Source organism: Tenebrio molitor, chromosome 1 (genome assembly GCF_963966145.1).
Source record: "Tenebrio molitor chromosome 1, icTenMoli1.1, whole genome shotgun sequence".
Lineage (NCBI taxonomy): Eukaryota > Metazoa > Arthropoda > Insecta > Coleoptera > Tenebrionidae > Tenebrio > Tenebrio molitor.
In genome coordinates this window covers 3,090,505-3,107,520 of record NC_091046.1, presented here as the reverse complement: position 1 = coordinate 3,107,520, position 17,016 = coordinate 3,090,505, and the positions used below count along the sequence as shown (strand labels likewise).

Sequence of the window (17,016 nt, the reverse complement as noted above, 5' to 3'; positions counted from 1 at the left end):
TATTATTGATTAAATATTTTATGAATAACCAAAATCGTTTGAGAACCACGTCGTTTAGCAACCTACTTCTAAACAATGTTTCCAACAAATTGTATTGTTGTATTCTGACAGTTCTGTGCCATAAAAGCGTGTACTAAAAGTTTTATGGCACGATTCCATCAGTTCACTAAACGTCAACTTGGACAACGATTTTTAGTGCAAAAAGTGCCTACTTTTTACACGATCGTAGATAAAATAATTATGATCTTACGAGTACGTATATTATACAGGGTGCCTCAGCTAAGATTTTCGAGCCTAATATCTCGGTTATTTGCCAACCGATTTTTATGAAATTTAAAATGCAGATACATATTTTAGACCGTGAAGGTTCAATTGGTAATAATAAAATTACCTCAAATTAAAAAATGTAAATTTAACACATGTTTCCTTTATCGAAAATTATGCGCGATTTATTATTAGATTGTTAAACATTAAAAAATAGGGGTCTACAGAAACAATTAAGTAAATCACTTGTCTGATTCAACGAAAAGATTAGATTTTGTCGTTAAAAATTTAATGTAAAATTTGAAGGTATTTGAGCAGTTACCTTTTGAAACAATTGATGATTCATCGCCAAGCAACATTTTGTACCGCCTTTAAAGTCTGTCAAAATTGGGTGCGCTTTATTAGAAACGTCAAATTGTGAAAATTTATTGAAAATATACAGAAATTTCAATATTGTTGAAAAACGAAAAAACTTTTGCCTATGGAGTGTCGTAAAAACTTCCATGACAGTTCGTTTTCTCGTGGAACACTATCCAAATGTAGGCTTTACAAAATGTAAGGTTAAGAGAGTCGTCAATTTATTTGAAGACACAGGAAGCGTAGGTGAACTAAATTACCTTGCTAAAATATCCCGATCGTGTTTTAGTCCTTTATGGAAGAATTAAAGCATCCAGTATAATAAATTACGTCAAAATGTTGTCTTTAACTTTTAAGTGTTTGTCAGGTTAGCAAGATAAACGTTAAATATGTACACCTGTGCTTCTGCGAAAAGGGATGACCAAAATTCTGCAAAATTGCGCGTTTGTTTCATACGCGTCTACGTTTTTGCATTTGCAGCAACGTTTAACACAGTTTTTTTTGCTTTTTTCTTGCAAACTAGACGTCTTTCAAGGACGAGTTTTTCCCTACAGCATTTTTTATTGACCATAAATTTTTTATGTAAATCTTAATTGATTCAACATTTTAAAAAGGCATTTAAAAACTACATTTTTAAGACTTGGGTGATTGCATTAATGGGATTTTATTCTGCACCGTCTAAAATATCTGCATTTTCAATTTTACAAAAATCCGCTGGAAAATAACTGAGTTGTTAGGCTAGCTGAAACAGCCTGTATAACAAGGGACTTGCATCTTTTTATTCCAATTAATAGGCTTTGATTTTTCTATCGAGAAATCGATATTAAAAATCTCCATCAAAATCTGACTGTTTCTCGCTCACTCGGTTAAACTCGGCTCCCCCAAACTCACCCGAATGAGCCTTTCACCTCAGAGCGTGTGGCGTGACGCGTGACGTTGAAGCTAATTCAGTGTCCGGGAATAATGTGATGCGCCTAAAGAAGTTTTTACTTCAAAAAGTTCTACTAATTTTTTTTAAATGTTTAAAAGTAGTTATTTATTTAACCAGTTCGTGTTAAAATTGGGCTTTTTTTGGTATGAGTGGGCCAGATTAAAACGCGAGTGAAACGAGCGTTTTAAAGGCCCACGAGTGCCAAAAAAAGTCCAATTTACACTAGAACGAGTTGAATACAACGTTTTTTTGTTCGACGAGCCCCTTAAAGGTTCCAATGGCCGGTTGCACCGCACTTTTAATCCAGTGATAAACGTTAAGTATTATTTAATTTGACAAGTTTGTTTGCACCGCACTTTAAATAACCTTTAATCTTTGTTTAGTAAAGTAGCCAAAATCGGCGAATTAACCCTTAAATAGAGTTTATGCAATGTCATTAATGTCAATGTGACTTCAAATTTAAAATCAACATGGAAGATTTTGATGATTTCTTGGAGATCATTGATTTTGGTTTTCCACGGTTTCAGTTCACAAGGTCTGACCGTTTTCATGAACTGGATAAATTTAGATTTCATTCGAGGTTCAATCTCACAAAAGCAAGTGTTTTACATTTTTTGATTTTAATTGAAGAGGAAATAGAATTTCCTGCTGATGCAACGTAAGTTGTTGTAAGATATTTCGCAACAAAAGCACATTTTACTTTAATTTTATTTACTTCTAATTCCGCTGGTTCCAATGTAGCATCACAATCAAACTCATTTGTAAGTCCTTATGGAGTTTTTTTTTTAATGATGCTCAAAATCACTTCGCTACTTGAATTCCTTTTATTCTTCTTTTTGGATGCTCCACCAGTCTTGTGTGTTTCCTTTTTTTTCTTCAGCAGCCGTTTTTCTTGTTTGTTGGACACAGTTTAAAAAAAATCTGTGTAGCGAAGCTGCATCGCGAAATACGCTTGCCGGGTTTTGGTTATTAAAATCCTTGGCAATTTTCTACCAACTTACTTTTTTCCTCCGAACTAACCACGTCTGTTTTTTGATTCGCTATGATACTCTTGTACTTATGTCCTTATGTACAATACTCAAAAAAAGCGTTTTTTTCCTCCGGCGAATAATTCGGATAGCGTGTTCTCTTCTTTTTGCCTCTTTTTTCATCATTTTACAAAATGTAAATCGTTACTCAAATAGTAGCGCTTCCAGCGGATTTCTTCTTCCGTTGTCAAGGGGTTTGTTTACAATTCGATTAGTTTTGTTTAAATTAATTAATTAATCATGTTTACTTAAACAGACTTTAAAATATGCGGTGCAACGATACAAATTTTAATACATCATTAAGTTTAAATCTCGTTTTAGTTAATACATGATTAACGAAAATGCGGTGCAATTGGCCACAAATCGCGTAAAATCTTTAAAATTAACTTGACGTTTCGTTTTGACAAGTTTTCACATTTATCAAAATCCGTTCACATAGGAGAAAATTCTCAAATTCTGACAGTGTCGAACAAAAAATTGGATTTTTTTTAATTCCGTACCAAACACAAGTTTTCCACTGGAAGTTTATCGCAGACTTCCGATATTCACTTTCGATGGAAAAATGACACGTTTATTTTCTGGCAAACATTTTTTTTGTCCGGTGGCAGGAAAATTATTCTAACGGCGACGCCATCAAATGAATAGAGCGAAGTTATATTTCTTCGTTAAGAACCAGATGACGGAATCCACGTCTCGGCTCAACATGTAAACACCGTTCTTATCATCTAATCAACAATGTGTCATGTCTCGACTCTTACACAGAAATCAAAAAAAAAAAAATCGTTACATTACTCGGATAATGAGGCAAAGCACTTTGAAATTAACCGACCAATCGCGTCCACATATTTAATGTTATTCAAGAACCGACGGTGATGACCGACAGAAGAATAACGGTGCCAGATATCGTAGTAAATATCAACACACACATGTTGAGTGAGTGCGAGGTGTGGTCGCATCAAGAAACCAAACTACCGATCGTCCTCGGAGAGAAAAAAATGTTGTTGGTAGGACGCGGGGTCGGAAGTCCTTTTTTGGAAAATTTACGCCGTCGGGGTACTCACTTGGATGCGACTAGTTACCACTTGACTTTTCTTGTCCGCCCCGGGTTTCCACACCAGAAACCTGTCAACCTTCATCGAGTTGGCTATCAGGGCGACGCTCTTGTCCAACAGCTCCAGGATCTTGTTGTCGGTCTCGCTTTCGGCGAGCAGCAAGACGGTGAAGCCTCGTTTCGTGCATTCCAATCTGCAAGAAGGAGTAGAGTCAACGACGCGCGTCAAAATCCGCGATTAGGTTGATTTATGATAGGTGCCGCGAACCTCGCAGGGTTATTGCTATAATTAATCAAAAGAGAAATGGAATCGGCTACTTGAAACAACTGGTTTCTCCGTCAGAAATTATAATAATGGAAATAAAACGGTGTCAAATAAATAATTAATTTCGAACTAGCCGACTGTTACTTTCAACGAGCCGGCCGATCATGCCCACGCACCGTTTATCGACGTAAACTAGAAATGCGTGCGAATTTACGAAATGCGTAACAGCTTCGGTCAAAGCGCGCAGCTTTTGCTCCAGGTGCGACAGCGCCGAAGACAATTTACGAGGCGGCTGCAGATTAATTGCTTTATTAGTGACAGTTCCGGCCGAACAAAACAAAAATTAATTACGTCGTTCTGCCGTCTTAAATCACGCTGTCCCAAGACGCAATTAATGCATTCTAGCATTCGATATTTAAAAAAAGCGAGGTCAGGTCCGTTCGGGTCAGATGTCAGTGGAGTTGTAGGTTTTCGTCGGACTTTCAGCAGACTTCTTGGAATTACGGAAAAAAGAGAGGAAATGTCAAAGAATCAAGAGGAAAGAAAAAAAAGTCAAAGACCAGAGAAGAAGGTTCTATCTGGTCCACAATTGTGATTTTTGGAAAACCATTTGCAAAAGGTTTGCACGAGAGATGCTTGTCTTTGGTGAATACCAAGGAAGGAACATTGTGGGTACGATGTGGTCTGTTGACGTTCAGAAGAAAATGGTAAAAATGTAGGAATTCCAACGGCGAAGCGTCGATATCGCCTCGTTAACGGCTAGTTAAATCGCCATTACACGAATCCTCTATAATCGTCAATAAATATAATGGCACAGGCATAGATTTGCCATAATTGCTAGATTACCGAGCGAAGTAGTCTTCGACTTCTTCACCTGTGTACGTCCGTACGCCGTTCGCACGCAACTGATAAGAACAACAAAATTGCAATTACACGCTTGTAAACGCGAACATGGAACCGTGTTCGTTCGTTATCTGTCGTTCCATATCTTCGACGACGGCTTTTAAAAAGGACCGTTCGCTGCTCATCGATGAATTTCAATCCGTTACGTCGTCGCCGCGCGCGAGCTCGCGCTAATCTCCGGACTTGTTTGCGGATGATGGTGTAAAAAATTTAATCGAAAGGGGTCAACGGATCGACATTACTGACCTGTTGCGCTTATCGTGGGATAACGGGTGTAGGTTTAGGCGGAAGTGACGTCAAACGTGATTTTTCGATCGGCGGCCTTCGGTATGTTCGCCTTGGCCGTTTTTAGACGTATCCGTATCGGTGTGAATTCAAATGAACCGTCGAAAAAGCGGAGATTTATTTAAAATTCGCATTTACTCGTGTGCAGTCACATAGATGATGGCCAAATGACAAATACGAAATTGAAAAAAAAGAATTAGGGTATCAAGACAAACAACTGTAAGCGAATTTTAAAAACGCAACAGAAAAACTACCTCTTTCACTCAAACATATGTTCGAAAAGGTCCTTGACTCGGGGGTGATTTTTAACACAGGGCGGACAGTGGGGGCAGGTGTGGCCCCGGGAGTGGTGCAGTGAATTAGGCTTGTGATGCTGTAACTGGGTCATGATCGCAGGTTTGGGCAACCTGGCCTATGAAATCAGTACCTCAATGTGTAAAATCTCTGGCAGATATCGTGGTATAATTCCTGAGCACCGAACCAGGTTCGGGTGGGACACCTTTGGCTCATGACACGGCTGGGCCGTTGACCGGGCGCGTCCTGTAGGGACGGCTGGTGGTGGCAAACAAATGCACCGATTATACGTTGCTGGCACACGGTTATGAGGTAATCCCGGGTCCCAGGTACTGAGGACGGGAGTTATCGCGCTCTCACGCTGTGCAGCCCAATCTGCACACTGGGGCTATTACAGAACATGCAACGCAACCCCGGAATGTAGCGCGCTGAAGACGACGTCCGTGGTTGGAGCCCGTCGTTATGATCGAGTTAGGGGGGAGGAAACCCCCTGGTGAGTCAGTGAATATCTTTGATGCTCTTGATTTCTGACAGATGTTACCGTACGAGAGTTATCGTAGCTGAGAGATTGTCTAATTTAACGTATACTAACGACACGGATGTATTGTCAAATATTGAGTGGATAAGGCCCTTGGGCGAAAACCAGGTCTTACGCAATATCACGACGAACTATGTATGAACAAAAACAGGGAAAAAATCAGAACATTGTTGGAGGGAGGAAATTTTTATTACAACAAAAATGACGCTCTCTTGTTCGAAAATGTTTTGGGCCAAAATTATGAAAAGTGCACGACTTGTTTGGGCATGATGTTGGTCTTCGTAGCCTTCTATAAATCTGAAATTTACTTTGGTACCGAGGAAGAAAACGAAAACGACTAAAGAGGTCGAAGAAGCGTCTCCACTGAATAATGAAAGACTTGGTTGGTGCACTTTTCTCGACTTACGTAGGTATCGATGAGTAGTACAAGAGCAACTTGGCGATCTCGTACTTGTTGAGACCAGCTCTGGCGACGCACTCTGCATAACAGAGGACGATCGGTCTTCCGTCGTTGTCCGCGGTGCCTGCAACCAAAAGAAAAACTATCAAACCGAGCACTAAACATGTCGGACGTAGCTTTCATTCATTAATCAGTAATGAATAGAGACCGCCTTCGGCTCGCCACAAGCCTTCGTCGTTTTTTCCCGTCTTTTCGCCTCGTTTTCGTGGAGACAAAGCCGTGACCGCACCGATAAAGACTTCAGCGAGTTGCACCACGACACGAATTTGAATATTATGGTAATATGACAACTGTTCGCTCAGTGTGAATCTAATTGAGTGTGTAATAAGCCAGACGAGCCGTACACGTGATTATCCAGACGACTTCATTAGAAGCATCTATTAGAAGATTGGTAAATCACCGGCAGAGCCGTTACCGTCATTAACATCCGACGACGAAGACGTTTTCTCATTTCCATAGCTTTCTAAAAGCGACGGTTGTAAAGTGCGCATTTTACGTGTGGCGATTCGACAGATCGTGAACCGCGGAACCGCTTTTGGCCAGCTCCCCCTACGCACCGAGACAGATTGGGAGCGCCTCAAGGTTCCACTCGCGGACCCTTCTAGTTTCGCTCGTATAAATTAGCGCCCCCTATCGCGTGCCGTTCAACTCCACTCGCGATTAAACCAATTAAACAGGTGGAGCGGTGCAACGGGTCACGTGACATCAAGTGTAAGAAATTAATCACAGTCGGCGTAAGTCGCATTCCAACGGAACTACTCGAATTGTTGGCTGATGCGACAATCGCGAAGTGTACGCGGTGCGTTCGCGAATTTTTCGCGGTGACCCCACGTGACAGTCGAACGAACAATGGTCATCGGTCCCCTTTAACCCGCGGGGGAATGCGGCGACAGCACAAACCCACATTCGGTGACCGAGAAAAGGCAATCTTTCCAGCCGCAGATTAAGATTCATGGCCATTGGCTATTGTTTCCTCGTTGTTAATTTGTTTCTGCCTCGTATAGTGCGTAATGTATTGCTTCCACGATCATTTGCTTGTGATTAAGTGTCAAAGGCTCCGTTGCATTCTCTGCAGTTTTAATAATGCCGATCGCAACAAAGCTGGAAACACTGGATCCGAGGATTTTGATGTGAGATGATCTGGCAAAGAGAAAAAAATCGATCCCGATGCGTCAAAGACAACAGCGGAAACATTCAATTGTTTCGAGCGGACAATTTTTTTTCTAAAAATGCGCAACCAAAATTGACAATTTTGATTTGCAAATTCATATCTTTTTTAACATTTGAGAGTCGAAGCCTTGGGAACGCACAAAGAAACCAACCGAATCTAGGTTTTTAATTTTTTTTAGTCTTTACAAACACAATTTTAGTTGCAGTAGTATCAAGACGTTTTTTTTTTTTCAAAATTGAAAAATATGTATAAAAAATTCAGTTGGTAATATTTTTAAGAGTTGTTGGCCGTACCTAATTGGTTGAAAGTCCAATTTAAGAATGTAAATAAATGTGAATAAAAACATCAAAATGGAGAGGCAATAAAAGTCGGAATAATAAAATTATAATATTAAGGTGTATAAAATTTTACGGAGTTCTTCGATAAAATGGGAACAATGAACTCTCCTCGGCAGTAAACAGTAGGACCGAAGCAGATTATTTAATAGTTTTCGTAATTCTCTCCTACACGAACTGTTGTCCTCATAAATCCCTTTATCAACATCGGTAAATACTTTTATCTAAATTACTGCAGAAAAAAAAATTACGTTCATCTTATCTATCCACTTCTTGGCGGATGGGAGATAGAAGCTGATAATGGCCGTGATTAGATCGAAAGTTTACTAGAAATGCACTTGAAGACAATTTTATCGGCGAATTGTTTTCAACGATAAGGGAATTTTTGTATTTTTGCAGATTTTTTTCACTACATATTTCCTTTTCATCCAATTATTCCTAATTCGTACAACAATTTTTTATGGCATACATTTTCATCAAAACTTTTCTAATAACCTAGTAATGTTGTTGACAGTAATCCCCTATGTTATAGTTGGAAAAATAAATCTACAGTAGTGGTCATAATAACAGCAACTGTTATTTTTTAATTAAATTTTTGGCCCCTATGTAAGTAACATTTGATTTGCGAAATTATGGCACTGAATTTATTGTTAAACAAACACTTTACTTTCATACTGTAATGTTCTATATTTCACAAAGAGTCGTAATGGTAGTTAAAGCACTAGTGTAAAAAGTGGTTTATAGTGACGAATCCAAGTTTAGTTTGTTTAAAAGTGATGGTGCACATGATGTCAGAAGATCTTTGGGCAGAAAGTTAAAAAAAAAATACATTTGATGATGACATCGGATGCTTTTTTTCTTCACTTCTTCGAATTCAGGGCAAAATAAATCGTTGCATTTATTTAGACACACTTTAAAAAACTGTCTAGTGTCATACGTTGATGAAGTGATGCTGTTAGGTAACTGAAGAATTTCAATAAGATGATGATCCCAAGCGTATTTCTAAAGTTGTCGAAGATAGGTTTAGCAAAGAAAAGATTAAAGAAAGTTATGCATTGGTTTTCGTAGTCTCCCGATCTGAACCCAACTGAAAATTAGAGGTAAAATGTATATAAATGATCTCTTTGAAGCCTTGAATAAACTCGGAGGACATTGCAGCCTCCCTATATCGACAATTTAACGAAATCAATGTTGAAGAGAGATGTACAACAGTTATAAAATCGAAACGGTATAATACAAAATATTATTTCTTTAATAAATACTTAAAGATTTTTGTCCAGTCCTATTTTAATTTTACTAATCAATATTCATGTCATACGAACTTTTTTTTATAACAGTATTAATTTTTTGTTAAAATTTTCGCCAAATCTCTTGAAAAAGTTTTACACTTTCTCAAAGACTTGCGAAGATTTTGTGCGGATCGGTGTGGGTGACGGCATGACCGCACTTGAAAGTTACGACGCCGGTCCCCCTCGTGGTCGATCGATTCTTCCGATCTCTGGTCAAAGTGGACCTTCCTCGTGGCACTTTTAGATTCCCACAACTTTTTCCTCGGATCTGTGCCTGTCGTACATTCCATATTCATAGCTGGGTCAGGAGTACACCGCTAATGGCCGATCGTCGAAGATTCCAGTCTTCGTAGACAATAGGTTCATTAGTCGAACGTGCCATAAAACTCTAATGAAAAACAATCAATAATCGCTCCAGAGATTGATTTTTCGAGTGGGACACGGGGACGATGGGGAGCACCGGGAGTCGCAGATTGATCTATGGTAATCAGTCGCGCAGGTCAGGCACCGCACATGCAGGCCGTGAGAAAAGTCAAACAGCCCGTGCACACCACACATGCACATCGATATCGAGAGATTGTCGCATGTCAAGACGCTGCCGGCAATAAGTGGACATTTTTACATCGCGAGATTATAGATTTTCAAGATTCCCGTGATTTATTACCCGCAGCAACGTCGTAATGGCTCCGTTTTCACTTGCCAGCAATGCCGAGTGGTTCTGGTGCCAATAAGTGCTGGTAATTGAGGCGAGGAACGAAGACAATACAACGAGCAAAGCAACCCGAAGAGATCTCCGTGCAGCGGTGCCATCTGAGCCAATCTAGAAGTGAGAAGGGTGGAGTTTTTTGCTCAGTTGAGCAAATTACAAAAATTCGAACTGCAACGAAGCCGCAACCATAGAAGAAATCAAAAAGATCTAAAATGATGGAGGTGGGGATGGAAAACAGATCATGACCTCTCGTTGTTGGTACAAGATTACTTGGATCGCTTTCCCTTTGACCCTTCCAGTAGTACTCACTCGAGTACTAGTTAATCCTTCCGTTTATCACCACCGAAACTGTACTCTTGGAGTGTTGCGACTAATCGAAGAGTCGACATGGCGGCGATATGGTTTAGCGAATCTCGGTACTGTTAAAGTAACTGTACAAGAGTTTTGAGGCGAGAGTGTCGTGTACAGATTTGAAAATGGGACGTGTTGTCGGCTCTGAAAAAAATCGCGAAGGAAGGAACACAATGTCTTGTTCTATCGCGAAACAGCGTGCAACGAACACAATGCGTTTCCGATAAAGGCGGCAATTAGCACCGCTAATTCCTGTTGCTCTCAATTAGAAACGAATGCACGGCGAGCGGGGGCGGCAGTCGTACACTTGCGCACACAAAGAGTTGGCGATTAGGAAATGGGAAAATCACGTAGTCCGTGCACGGCCTTAAACTGGTTCAATGAGTTAATAAAAGGCGATCGACGATCTGGCCGACCAACAACAATGCAGCAAGCTTTTACTTCATCTGCATAACGCTGAATCGTCGAGGGAAAAATGGCCGAGGGGAGAAAAAATCAACGGTGAAAGGAAACGGGACAAGATCGGACCCTTGTGGGACGACCAGCTTCCCTCCCGCGAGAAGTGGAAAGATCTAATTGGTGCCGCGTCCCAGCGAAATGTCAAATATTGTTGCTCAACTTGACGACGAGCATTCAGCTGCGGCGTCGATGGCGAAGCCGGAAAGGCAGTGCCATTTTGAAATCAATTATGAGGATTGGATATGCTCGTGCGTCACGCCCTTCGGATCGTGATGGCATTGTTAAGTTGTTTACTTTCGCAAACTTACTTTCAATCAATTACGATACTGTCCCATATGATGGACGCAGGTCAGGTGTTCCGGCCCCATAATTGAGAGATCTCCTCGCGCTTTCTGACGACTCGAGCACGCCGCACATGACAAATTCGACCCAGTTCTACGGGGATGGTGCGGAACGGCAGTGATGACCGCTATGCGGAAGCGGCGCCATGTCAGAGTTCACCCGCACCCATGACCAATTGACCGGATGCTGGGTCTTTGATCGTCGGCGCGTTCGTTTCATGCATGTGCCGACGATTTTTCATCGTGATGGGTGTACAGGCAGGGGCATAACTGTGAACCGATCGGCCTAGATATTATTGAGTCGCACCGAAGAGACACGATTCGGCCGAGCGCTCCACGGGGGGTCGTTTCGACACCGCGGACAACGGGGTTAGCGAATCGATGGGTTCGGAGATGACGAACGTTTCCTGCAACGGAGGTAACCCACCCGCGACGGGTCCAGATGACGGCTCTTCGGGTATCCCACGCGGAAACCGACTCTACCACCTGCCGGGCTGTTTAAAATGAGTGCTGGAATCGCATTACGGGAGAGCTGCACTTCGCGGAAGACGCTGCCAGCTCTACGTGACAGAATGAAAAGACCATTTTTACCTCGCCGCCATCAGTTTGTCCGGAGAAGCGAGCTGCGCTTGGATTTTTACCACTTGTGATAAAAGCCAACTAGCGTGTCTTGGCAATCCTTTTTCAAACTAAAAGATGCTGAGGTGTGGGTGGGTAAAAAATAAACAAATGCATATTTTGGGATGCAAAAAATTTGGACATGTCCACAAACAAAAGAGATCAAATTGGATCACTACACTTCGTCATTTTAGACGATGTTTTTATAAACATATACGGGAGGTATTTTTCGGCGCTCCAACTAATCAGGCACTCGGCTGCGCCATCGTACCTGAAACTTAGTTGTCGTGCCCGAAAATTCACCTCCCGCATTCTAATCTAAATAACTATTAATCCACGACTATTAAAGAATGAACGCATTCTTGTTGGATATTCAATGAAAGAATCATATCAATTCCATACCCAGTGATATTTTCATTCTATCACCGACAGATCGTCAATTATGTAAATTCAATTTTCAAAGATTGCTTTTTCTTGGTATAGTCTTCAACTCGCGTATCATGGCTATTATTCACTCGAACGATTCCACCACTCGCCTACGGCTCGTGTTGGAGTTTTCATCCTTTTGAATAATTGCCACCATTATACGCTCGTTGAGAATAATGTACTATTCTTTTCTTCTATCTTGCCAGTCCTCCTCTTCTTCCCTTATATTTCTCTTACTCATATCTTGTTTCAGCTGTTATCCACGTTTGTTCTGCTCGTCCTCTTTTTCTTCTTCTTTGTGATTTTCTGGCCATCTTTGATTTTTCATCCTCCGTACCATATTATTAGTGTTTTTTTTTCATTTTCTTTGATGGTCTCACAAAACCATCCATTCATCTTCTGATTTCTGCATTTCTTACATGTTCTATTTTGATTCATCTCCAGCATTTACTACTTGGTCGTCGGCGAATGAATTCATCAGTTTTTATACCCATTTGTTGGCATTTCTTCTTCAGCCTTTGAGAATTTCTTCTAGAAAGATTCTGAATAGCATCCCTGCCTGAGCCCTTTGTTTACTTTTTGTTTGTTTTTCTGTTTTTCTAGTTTTATAACACTACCGTGATCTTTATACATTTCTATAAAAGTACTCGTATCTCTGTGGCATTTTTTATGCTACTTCTTCCATTTTAAGTTGTATCTAAGCTTTTATCTAGTTGTACTAGAAAATATTGCTTTCCTTCGATCTCGAAGGAATCTTTGTGGGTTTAATCGTCCATGATGAAGATAGAACTTGAGGGCATAACCAAAATCGTGCAAAATTTTGTTCTTCGCCGTGGATTGTTCTCGGTAAACGCAAAATTCCACTCGACCCACCGGAAAACCCGTAGGCGAACCACTTTCTGCGATACTCCACGCAACCATCGGGTACACCCATCCAACCCATAAAACCACCAGTTTACGCGAGCACCGATTACCGATCGAGTGTGTGGTCCACACCAACACCCGACCTCCGAAAGAGAAATTCCGCAGGTGCAATTCACTTTTATTCCCAGCAATGGCCGAGTAATTGGCGTGGTTTTTTTGTGAGTTATGTCCCAACGGTACGTCCCACGAGAAACACACACGACCAGTTCCGAATTAACGTCTAAATTACCTGGCAAATTGATTCCGGACATGAGAAGCTTCTCGGGCAGATCCGTTATCCTTTTGGGGCGCGCGATCTCCACCTTTCGACTCGAAGATCCTGCAACAAACAGAACAAAACGTTCACTACTCAACTTCCTAGATGAGTTTTTTCCCAATCCGAGTTTCTTCTCTCGACACTTTCATAAACAAACAGATCATGATTTATCGTTTTATTGTTGCCGTCGATTCGGACTTTTACTCGCAACAAGTCATCGACGTTCCGGAGGTAGTCCGTTATGTAAAACAAATAAGTGGAGTGTTTACACACGGTGACTCAATCAATCGTAAATTAAACAGCTGCGTTTTAGTTATGATTGACGTCGAACAGAGGGCCAGGACCGAAGAATTACATATTATTTAATAAGCGCGCACATCACAATGGCCTGCGTGCGTGATTCATTGCGACATTAATTGCTTTCGTAACTCGATTAAAGATTCAATTGAAAAGAAACAAAGTGGGCCAGGGTGTGTTGTTGCAGCTCGTTCCAGAATCGGACCGCGAAACAACGCCGGTCCCCCGGTTGACCCTTGAGCGCCTCCTCTCCGGACAAAGACTCGGGAAAAATAAATCACCGACCGATGGATTGTTATTATTATTCGATTCTGCGCTTGTTTCGCCGCCGACATGTCACCGCCGCAGAGTCTGGTGCCCCCGAACAATCGCTGCCGAACCCACCGTCCGGTTCCCACGTTGGGTGCAGCCGCGGCGACCATTGTGCCGTGTTTTCTTAGGATTTCGATTGAATAAATGTTTGGTTTTTGCGCGCAAATGTCCGGGTGCACCTCGTCAACGCGAAAACGGACGGACAATCAATAATATCTATATGACCGCATGAATAATTCATTCCCGTTGCGCAAACATCACGTCGACATAAATCTTCGCACCGCGCGGCCACTCTTTTAACTTTATTGTTGCTGTTGTTGGTGAAGATTGTTGTTAAAACCCGCACACGCGCGTAAATCATTTTAATTGAACTTTTACGGCGGATTTTAATTTGATTAAATGACCGCCGGTCCGGGGGCAAGAGATTAACAGATGCAGCAGTCCCGCCGTATTTGGACGGGTACAGTTATGGCCGACATTCACGACGACGACGACTCCTCCTCTATGATGCGATGATTTATGGCATGACACTAAATTTCGCCGGACCACCGAGTCGCGGAAAACTCCGGAAGGACGACCGCGAGAGTGTCCGCGGAAATCGCGTCCGCGGTGGGAGCAATCCGCTAATTGCACAATTGCATGTTTTCGCGTGTTCATTCTTTCGCGTCCGCGATTATTATTACATTTACGGGATTAATCAACGCTTATCCGGAGGTTTGCGTGCGAATGCACCTGTCAAATATTAAATACGACAGCATAAGTGAAGGTGTTAAGTGTAATTTACTCATCTCGATGCTGAAACTTTATACGCTCACTAATAATTTACGTCCGGCGATGGAAAAAATTCACCGGTGAACGTACACAAGAGAGTGCTGGGATAAAGGAATAATTGCAGGTTCAGACCCGGAGGTCGACTGTCATTTCTACCGTTTACGCTGGAATTGTGTTGTTGGTGAGCGAAACTGGATCGTCAGGAAGTGTCGGCGTCGTCCACCGCGTACGGGTTCAACGAGACCGTAAAAGCTCACGGAGGATTTTTATTCGAGAATTTACGGCCTACCTGGACCTGCCTGCACGCTCAATAAAAATCCCATCACTTCCATTCATTGCGGTTTAATAAAGCTCTAACTCGACGAATTTGCCGCGCGCAGAAGAGAATGTCGCGCTAATCGATTAGATCCGAGGTGCGAATAAAAATCCAGCAGTCGCGTTCTTCGGCGGATTAATTTGCTTCAGGTTGGAGGCGTTACGCGTCCGTTTACGATCGCGACAAGACGGTGCTGGTCCAAGATGGAACAACAAAAGTTTGTTTATTGATGTGGGACGGAGCGGTCACGCGGCCCCCACAATTCGATCGATTTCGCTTATTATGACGCGAAAGGAGCGAATACCGAGAGCGTGGTGCTCCCGCTGGTGTTCTTGATCAATGACCACGACCATCCACGACGGATCCCGTTACCAGTTCGACATGTTCACGCGTCCAATATTCAATAAACATCGATTTTATTAAGCGGATCGGGTCGAAAGGCGCTCACGTGGGTTTGATTTGTTAATTTAATTGCATCAAATCCGGAGTGGAACAGCACACCGGCGTGCAACGGTCATACATAAACATTACGGCACAAGTGAAACCGTAAATTCCGCGGTCCGGGACGTCCCACACGCTGCGAGAAAATCTTTAATTATATCGTCGAACGTGATTGCACTTCATCATGACAGGAAGATTATTCCAAACGGCCGTTCTCTCATTCTCCGCGACCCGTCGAGATTCATCTGAATACTATACGTCGATTTGGAGCGAGACTCTCCAGGAGTTGTGACGGTGGACGGCGGGAAAGCACAAATTGGCGTTGTTGGCACTGTTGTTGTTAATGGGGCCCCGACGAGCTTTCGATGTTTGTTCACGACGTTCGACGCAGAAGCGCTTTTTTCCACACCGGAACCGGTGAAATCGAAAGTTAGCGTGAGATGAAGTATCGGTTCAGGAATCGCCCGTTTCCTGAGAGAAGGCCGCAGGCTGCGAGGGGACGGGCCGACGATGAAAATCGACGCAAATATTATCTTTGCTCTTAGAGGTTTGTCCATAGAGAAGTGGAGCTGATGCGGATATTTGCACTCGACTACGACACCGATGGCCGCGCTGGTGAAATAATCCAATCGAATGCAACACAAACACGACCGAATGCTCGGCTCGTTTTAATTTTCTTTCAAATCTGTGAGTTTCTGTCGACTTGCAAAAGAAAGGACGTATTACGGAATGGAATCAACAAAAATTTTTAGGCTGTAGTCGCGAGAATTAAAAAAATATCAGGGGAGATTGGGGACTCAGTTGTAAAACTATGAATACATTGAAGATCACGAGACGCAGTTCAAATCTCCACGGAGTAATCGAGCTGTTTATCTATGTACGTTTCGCATTGCTACCCCCTTGACGCTTGTGAAAGGTACTATTGTGTTTTGCAAAGCAAAAATAAGTAGGTATTGTTGATATCTTTAATTCTCACATAAATAAATTCTTAATAAATTCTCAAATAATTCTCTCTTGTACGAGATACATGTAGATTCAAAAAAGATTTCATTTTCTTGGGTTCATTTGCAACGTTTTTAACTGAACTGGTGTATTATTTTTGAGATGACAAATAGCTATTTATTATACAAGTGTTTTATAAGGCAAATAAGTCACGAAAGAAATGTTTAGCCACGAGAGCTTGCTGTTGAAGCACGAGTGTAATACATACAGGGATATTCACCGTATATTCCCGCGAAAATTTAATGTTATGCAACACAACATACTAAAAGCTCAGATTGCTAGATACCATGTTTAACATTTTACAAATAAGAAATCAAAACAGTTCCATTTAAAAGTCAAAATGACATTTTTTTCTCTATGTAAAGTTACACGAAGAAATATTGGATGAAATCAACGTTAGTCAAAAGCGTTACAAATAGGCAGGCCTATTGGATATCTTTGACATTAAACATGTGCAGGTTGAACAGCATTTTTACTTCACTCACTAAAAAGGAGAATCATGTCTGTTTTTTCATCGTTTTTATACATGATAAAATCGTGTAAAACGTACGAATTATTTTATAATGTCAGACTATAAAATTATTCTTATAACCTTACATAGAGAACAAAAACGTTAAACATG

At 41.6% G+C, this 17,016-nt stretch overlaps 2 protein-coding genes across 7 annotated transcripts in view; both read right to left on the bottom strand.

Moving 5' to 3' along the window:
* The window catches only part of LOC138136209 (puratrophin-1-like), a 215,879-nt gene that overhangs the window by 14,097 nt on the left and 184,766 nt on the right, over positions 1-17,016 (bottom strand). For all 6 annotated transcript variants that reach the window (XM_069055271.1, XM_069055282.1, XM_069055299.1 and 3 more), the window contains 3 exons: positions 13,229-13,318; positions 6,323-6,440; positions 3,642-3,825 (listed from right to left, as the gene is read on the bottom strand). In XM_069055271.1, the coding sequence (XP_068911372.1) occupies positions 3,642-3,825; positions 6,323-6,440; positions 13,229-13,318 (392 nt within the window). The remainder of the gene's footprint in view (positions 1-3,641; positions 3,826-6,322; positions 6,441-13,228; positions 13,319-17,016) is intronic.
* The window catches only part of LOC138136240 (cyclic GMP-AMP synthase-like receptor), a 200,949-nt gene continuing 188,991 nt past the window's right edge, over positions 5,059-17,016 (bottom strand). Inside the window, exon 7 of the mRNA XM_069055340.1 lies at positions 5,059-5,068. The gene's annotated coding sequence lies outside the window, so the exon portion shown is untranslated. The remainder of the gene's footprint in view (positions 5,069-17,016) is intronic.